The sequence below is a fragment of the Triticum urartu genome, chromosome 6A (genome assembly GCF_056163025.1).
Source record: "Triticum urartu cultivar PI428250 chromosome 6A, HENAU_Tu73, whole genome shotgun sequence".
Taxonomy (NCBI): Eukaryota; Viridiplantae; Streptophyta; class Magnoliopsida; order Poales; family Poaceae; genus Triticum; species Triticum urartu.
In genome coordinates this window covers 124016928-124024382 of record NC_141878.1, presented here as the reverse complement: position 1 = coordinate 124024382, position 7455 = coordinate 124016928, and the positions used below count along the sequence as shown (strand labels likewise).

General features: G+C 48.5%; 2 protein-coding genes across 2 annotated transcripts; both read right to left on the bottom strand.

Annotated features, from left to right (window-relative positions):
* Nucleotides 1-239: 239 nt before the first annotated feature.
* Nucleotides 240-900, bottom strand: LOC125514566 (uncharacterized). Its single transcript, XM_048679904.2, has 2 exons — nt 828-900; nt 240-724 (listed from the first exon to the last, which is right to left on the bottom strand). The coding sequence occupies exon 2, from the start codon at nt 710-712 to the stop codon at nt 488-490; it is 225 nt and encodes a 74-aa protein (XP_048535861.2). The 5' UTR covers nt 713-724; nt 828-900; the 3' UTR covers nt 240-487.
* Nucleotides 901-1616: 716 nt separating this feature from the next.
* Nucleotides 1617-7095, bottom strand: LOC125516181 (putative E3 ubiquitin-protein ligase LIN-1). Its single transcript, XM_087526955.1, has 7 exons — nt 5944-7095; nt 5714-5846; nt 3648-4627; nt 3416-3560; nt 3091-3342; nt 2617-2926; nt 1617-2243 (listed from the first exon to the last, which is right to left on the bottom strand). Exons 1-7 carry the CDS (start codon nt 6864-6866, stop codon nt 2134-2136), a joined length of 2853 nt encoding a protein of 950 aa, XP_087383081.1. The 5' UTR covers nt 6867-7095; the 3' UTR covers nt 1617-2133.
* Between the last annotated feature and the right edge of the window lie 360 nt (nt 7096-7455).

The following is a 7455-nucleotide window of genomic DNA, read 5'->3' as shown; positions in this document are numbered from 1 at the left end:
TAACGCCTTAAGCAAGATGACATGATGTAGAGGGATAAACTCATGCAATATGATGAAAACCCCATCTTGTTATCCTCGATGGCAACAATACAATATGTGTCTTGCTGCCCCTACTGTCACTGGGAAAGGCTACCCCAATCGACGTGAAAAATGGTCGGAAGAAAGACGAGGAAGCATCGACGCAGGAAGCTCACATCACATGGCATTATGTCAAGCAATAGATCAATACCAAAACCAGATAGATGAAGTAGCATTCCCATTCACTTAAGCGTGCATTGCATGCACAGTCGCGCACACGCAGAACTTGACAGTAAATTGCAAAGAGCGCGCGTCATGAGAACCACTGACAACGACGACGACGACGACGACGACCACGACTAGCATTGGGACAGACAACAGCAGCCACGTGTAACGTGACCACGTACATGTGCATTATTCAAACCTCTGCAGGTGAGAAACTGCAGCGGCCCGTGGGTGCCGCCGTCCCCTACGCCGGCGGGCAGCACAAGCCGCAACAGGCCCAGTGGAAAATGTAGCATGTGCGGCAGTTGCAGTTTCTGTACTGGCACGCATCGAGCAGGCGACGGCGTACCGCGCCGTCGTCGCCCGCCGCCGCCGCCGCCATCTGCGTCGCCATCAGCAGGACCGCGAGGAGCATGACGCAGGCGACGAGCATCTTGTTCTTCAGCATCGCCGCCACGCTGGAGGCCATCGCTTCGGCTGGCTACATGCAACAACAACAACAAAAAAAAGAACACCATAATCAAGAGAGATGCACACTTGTCACTGCGATGGCTCTCCCGGAAGATGTAGAAACATCATCTTACTTGGTGAGATGCTGAGACGGAGTGCTCGGCGTTAGCTGCTGGTGGTGTATGGAGGAAGAGGGAAGAAGGGCTGTTATTTATAGGAGAAGGGTCATGGATATGGATGGAGGGGGAAGCCACTTGGCTGGGATACAACAAGCAAAGCCGTCATCGTTGAATCGAGTCACCAATAATTTCAACGGAATTCATGCGATGCAGTGTATTTGTACCTAACAAGTGAGGATGCGAGTTGTTCAGCGGCCGACAAGATTTTCATGAGTACAAGCAGCCAACGGCACAGTATCGTCGTCGTCTCGTCGACATGACCGTAAGATAGATAGAGCGAGGAGTACACTTCCACGTCGGCCCACGTTTTTCGACGGACGAGTTTCACTGCCCAAGTTTTGAAATAACTAGTCCAGAGCAGAGCAGAGCAGTACAGAGCGTGAGCAATGTCACGGGTGCTAAGAGAAATGCTAGAATTCGGTTCTGAGACCTAAATTTGCTCCAAGGTTAAACTCCTTTTGTTAGCATCTATTTTTAGGCCCACGTGAATATTGCATTTCTTCATCTGCTTCTCCCTCAAAATTTGGACTTGCATGAGTGATACCCCGCACGTGGTTAACTCTATTTTAGAAATCTGGCTCTAGTACTAGAGCCAATTCTAACTCATTTTTTCCTCAAGATAAAGGTAGAGCATTTTCTACCTTAGATATTCACCAATTCTAACTTTTATCCTCTTAGCGCCACACTTCACAATGGTTAGCAGCAACTAGAGTCCTTGGCCTTGTGGGAGTGCTCCGAGCTCTCTACAGAGGGAAATAAATAATAAACTCATAGCAAGGAGAAAACATCTCTGTGTTCCAAGGGAAATAAAATCCGAGGCTTTACAAATCAAGAAAAGAAAATGTGTACAACAACGGGCAAAATTACACTTAGTTGTGACCCATCAATACACTTCTTCCATGCTGGTATGCACTGAAAAGCGGCAAAAACATATATTTGACCTCCGGACGAAACTATTTCACAAACTAAACTATGTTTAAAAATATTTCACCCAGCTGACCTTTAATGTGCAGCGCCCAACAGCAAGGCGCTACACTCTTACTGTGCAGCGCCTAGCTGTAAGGAGCTGCACTACACTGTGCAGCGCCTAACTGTAAGGAGTTGCACAGTAGAGTGCAGCGCCTTACTGTTGGAAGCTGCACAAAAGGGTCAGCGGTGTGAAATATTTTTGAAAACAGTTTAGTTTGTGAAATACTTTTGCTTTGAGGTCAAATTTGTTAATTCTGCCCTGAAAAGCTGTTCCCTCTTCAGGCAGGGTCTGTCATCTGCAGCACGCGAAGAGGAGCTCCTTGGCGGTCCACGTCACATCTGCCAGGTCACGCAACGACTCCGTTGTGTCCCTCTTCAGTGGCAAAAGCCCCTCCAAGCATTCTGTCAGGAGGAAATGCTGGCTTAAATGATCGAGAATTCAGGCTTCATGCGGGGCAGCGGAAGTGAAGTTATTCAGGAAATGAAATTGGTATTTACGCCGGCGTAGAACAGGAAATTCATTATAAGACCTGCTTAGGCAAAGCCTTATAAATATTTTTTTTAATTCAATGCATGGATCATAACAACTGAATCTGGTTTGAAGTTTGAACTGATTATAAGTACTAGTTACTAAATGTACCATCCCAGAAAGCAATATTTTCAAAAATTACGCAAGACAGTGTACTGTAAAGTCTCAAAACTATACTAGGAAATAAATTCAGGCTAACAAACACTAATGGCAATAGTATGTTACACACGGCAGAAGGAAATGTACCTGGATGTCTCACAAGGTTCAGCAGCGATAGCGAAGCGAGCACTCTCTCTTCCATAACTCTGTCATAGCTCAACCTATCTAGAAGCTTAGCAGCGAGAACGGAGCACGCCAAAGGCTGGAAAGTGTTGCACCCATGCAATGGGGAGAGGGAGCTGCTCATCCACGCTACCGTCACGAGGCAAGCTCGGACCAAAGCTGGGATTCCATCAGATATACAGTTTGACAGCGCCGCGAGGAACCGCTTGTTCCCGGTTTTTACCAGCACGAGGGCAAGTTTCTTCAGCCGCTCTTCAACCACCTTCTCTTCTTCCTGTGAATTAACACAATATCCGGGTAAGTAAAAACTGAAGTGACCTCCTTTTCAAAAAAAAAAAGTAAAAACTGAAGTTATGCAACAGAACCATATTCCGAAAAACAGGGTTATAACTTATAAGGCAAATTATACAGCATGGTTTTAAAAGGATGACAGCATACCGCTCGTGCACCCTTATTTTTGAAAATCTCTGTTCTTCTAAATGATTCCGACAGGGAGCCATCTACGCCTGCTCTCTTCAGTAGCCATGCTTCTGCTATGGGTTCTCCCGAGGATGAAAACCGCCCTGCCAGGAGCAACAGAGCTCGAGCGCACTGTTCTTGCACCTTTGCGCTCTCTGAACTATGCTCCAAGGCAGCCATGATAGCATCAACCGCTTCCTCTCGGTAAACGCTGTACTGCAAAGGATCTCCCTGCAACAAAACTGTGATAAGGGGATTGTACAAAAGCAGAAAAGCTTGACTGAGCAAAGGAACAAGATGTTACCAGGAGATCAAGCTGAAGTAGCATGACAGCTGCTAATGGATGTTGGACAGGAGGAGCCTGCTGGAGATACACCAATAGAACTTGCATTGTATTTAAGCAGCCACCACTTTTCAGCTCCTTGAGGAACTCTACCGTCTGGCTTGTTCTGGTTTGCATAAAAAAATGCAAGTTTAGTTCAAAGGATATGCTTCTCAGACTCTACACCTTCATCAATAATGTAGAACAATTTTACCTGTTAAGGCAGGTTAGTTCACTCATCAAGTTAAGGGCAGCAGCACTGGCCTTCTTCTGATTTCCTACAAGAAGTTGAACAAGAGGCTCCTTCTTCAGATGATCAGACAAGTAGAATCTACAGCTGCCATCGGCTTGGACGCATGAGGTCAAGAGAGAGATGCAGATTCTGCTTTCGCGGGCATCACCAACTTCAAGTCTGCTCATCAGCAGGTCCAAACCACCGAGAGCAATCATCTGCTTTGCGTTCTCGACATTTCTGTCGATGTCAAACCCTGTAAGCAGCTGATCTAGAAAGTAGAATGCAGCCATCTTTGGATAACACTTCAGGGAAGACACAAGCTGCACCTCATCCCCACACTCCAATATGTGCAATACTAGTGGCATCCAGTCCATGGATAGCATCTGCTTAGCTCTTGGCTTCATCAAATAAAGCACTGCAGTTGCCTTCAGAAACAACCCGTTGCTTCTCAGAGCCAGAAGCCTCAAGAAAACCTCAAGCTGTGGATCTGCGTTAAGCACGATCTGCCTATTGACCTCATTTCTCAAAACCAGCTCTCCCATTATCAAGATTGCTGACTCAAGTACTGCATCATCTTTGGAAGTGAATGTAACCTCGAGAAGCCCTTGAATAAAAGAGGGACATGACATCCAAGTTCCAAGATTAGGACCCCCTCCTAGATTTGAACATGCTGTGGCGATTTCGTGCACGGCATACTCGCACTGTGTAAGACTGTCTGAATTCGATATGATGGAAACTGCTCGTTGTAGACTCACTGTTACCTCGCAGCAATCTAGCTCTTTCTCGACAGAGACATTGCCTCTCTTTGTTACCTTAGGGTGATTAGTAACATTCCTGCTTACATCTCCGCGGCATGAGAGTAATCGCAACGAGTAGGATTTGCGTGGAGTTGGTGCTGTTTCCGGAACAGTGCTTTCTTTCCGAATGCCGGATTGCTTCTCTTGTAGCCCAATGTTTCTCTGTCTACTCAAAACAGCATAAGTTAAATAACTTCATACAGATATATTGCGGATTAAACAATTCCGCTTTTGTCAGAAACTAACAATACAGTTTGGCATGCTTCAAACATCAATGACACAAGAAGGTTAAATGGATCATCCATGCCTGTGCTTCAAAGCCTTTCCAAGTCTGTCAAAATGGTTTCGATTTTTGTTAAGACATGTTTGAAGTATCAGTTCTATCATGTCAGTTTCCGGTCAGCCTTGACTGATATTAACTACTACGAGGGTGTAAAGATACAAATATTCTAGGAACTGAAGTTTCTCAACAATAAATAGCCGAGATAAAGCATTTCTTTTCACCCTCCATATCTTCCAAATTAATGGAAAGTTGGCCCCTTCTCTGTGGAGATAATCCAGATTGCGAGTATATGTTGGATAATAATGGGAAGCTTTACAGAACTTCTCATTTGCAGGTAAGCCAAGTGCAATTTTACAGCAAAAGGAATAAAAAACTTAAATCCTTGTTGCTGTTTTAACTTTTGCAATACTAGGAAATTTACAGTCTCAGTCCCTCTGTAATGGAAATGATATGCTAGTAAAACTCAGCCATAGCAGCATGAAATTTACATGAACATGAAAAGCACAAACTCAACAATGACATGAAGGTGTAGGAAAACAATTTACCAGACGCCAATAACAGCAACAATATTTCTGAAAGCACTATAGTACAGTGCACTCTGAATGAACTTTGCAACGTCAATTTAGCAATTATCATTATATCTACTTTCAGAAATATTATGTACTGGAAATGCTATTGCAATATTCTAACGTGCAACTAAAAAATATGGGTCCTAGTTCACCTTAAATTGCTAGAAATGCAGCCAAAATTCTCTAGTCCCCACACCATAGAAAACAATTAGGATTCCCTGGGACACAGACAGCTGTCTATCCAAATTATCAGAACGGCGATGAGTGATCATAACTTGTCTCAAGGCATACTGGTAGTCCTAATCAGAGACACACCCACAAACTTACACCGTGTCGCGTGTCGGCATATCAGGCTAATCGCCATATATGATGGCAAGAAAGGAACTGTTGACTCACATGAGCAAGCTTCTCCATCTTCAAGCTACCTGGATTTTCATCCAATTGCACCTCCATATCCAGGACATATTCAGCCTCATTCGGCAGTTTGGTGTCCTCCTGCTCAAACGACGTGCCGAAAACGGCATTGTACCTGTAAAAATCAGATGATGTCAAGACATTCTTATACTGATTGGCTCATATGAAACAACAACAAATATATAGTTTATCCACTGACGAGGTTCACGCACAGATTTCTGTTGATGGAGCTCGTGCGCAGCGACGAGGAGTGCTTCTCCCACTTGTCGAAGCTCCAGGGCCTCGAAGGCAATGGCACGGAGGGGACGGCGGGCGGCGCATCGCCGCCGTGTTTGAGCCAGTCCTTGTAGTACATTGCGAACTGAGCTGTGCCGCTGTCCATTTGGTCGTCGTACAGCCTCTGCAGGGTCTTCGTCCTGCTGCTGCTCCGGCCGTCGGCGTCGCCGCAGCCGGCGACGAGCTCGGACTCATTGGCGAGCCAGACCTCGAGATGAAGCAGGTGGGGGAGGAAGACGTGGGCCCAGAGGTCCGGGAGGAGGGTTGTGCGGGCCAGGTGGGGCGCGTCGACGAACACCTGGAGGAGGTGGCGCGCCGCGAGGTGGGGGTCGCTCTCCATCTTGTACACGACGGCGAGGTAGAGCTGCGCGCACGCGGAGAGGTGGGAGCTGGGCAACCCGCGGACGTCGCCCTCGCAGTCGCCGGAGGCGGCGGGGTGCGGCGGCGCGTGGAGCGCGGCGACGACGCCGAGGAGGCGGATGGAGTTCCGCAGCGAGCGGATCTTGGAGTCCCGCGGGGACGGGGCGGCGTCGGCGAGGCGCTCGATGCTCTCGATGGCCAGCTCGAGGTCGGCCAGCAGCACGGCGTGCTCCCCCGCCGCCGCGGGCGCGAGGCACGCGGCGCACTTCTCCCGGAGCGCCCGCCGGAACGCCGCGTCCTTGGAGAACCGCCCCGCGTACCCGGACAGCATCGACACCACCGTGCCCACCGCGTCGTCGGCGCCGCGGGGAGGCGGCGGCGACCCCGGCGCTTGCCTGCTCGACACCGCGCGGCACGGCGCGGCGGGCTCGGCGAGCTCGGAGCGCTCCCGCGCGAGCAGGTCGCGGAGGGAGGAGGAGGACGGCGGCGGCGGCGGCATCGCGGTTCTTGGGGCGAGAGCTCTAGCTAGAACTGGAAGGCGCCGTGTGCAGTGCCGCCCTCTCTCCGAAGCATTTAGGGGGGAGAGAAGATGGCAGCGGCAGTGGCACGGTTAAAAGCGCGGGGCCGCCGGTCGGTCAAGCCCCACGGGCAAGGGCACGGCCATGCATGCTCCCATGCAGCGCTGGCGCTGGCGTGGACGACGACAACGACAAGCAAGGCGTGCCCGTCGGTACGCGGCAGCAGAGACTGGTCGAGAGCTGAACCAAGCTAAAAACTCTCCATAATTTATACTTACTACAAACTTAACATGGAGCTGCAGCATTGTGTTTTACAAAATTGGCCGATTCAATTTTTCCTCCGTTTATTTAGTTTATAAAAAGGACCGGCTATATGTAAGTCGCCTGAAAATCTATTTTGGGGTAAGTCGGTTTTCTGAGCCATTAGATTAAAGATTCAACGGCCGACCTTCTCTCTTCTTCCTCCAGCTTTCTTCCTCCTTCAACCGTTCATCCTTTCACAAAATCTGACTTACCCCAATTGTAAATTCAGTCAACTTACATGTAGCTATTGTGAAAAAGAATATATTT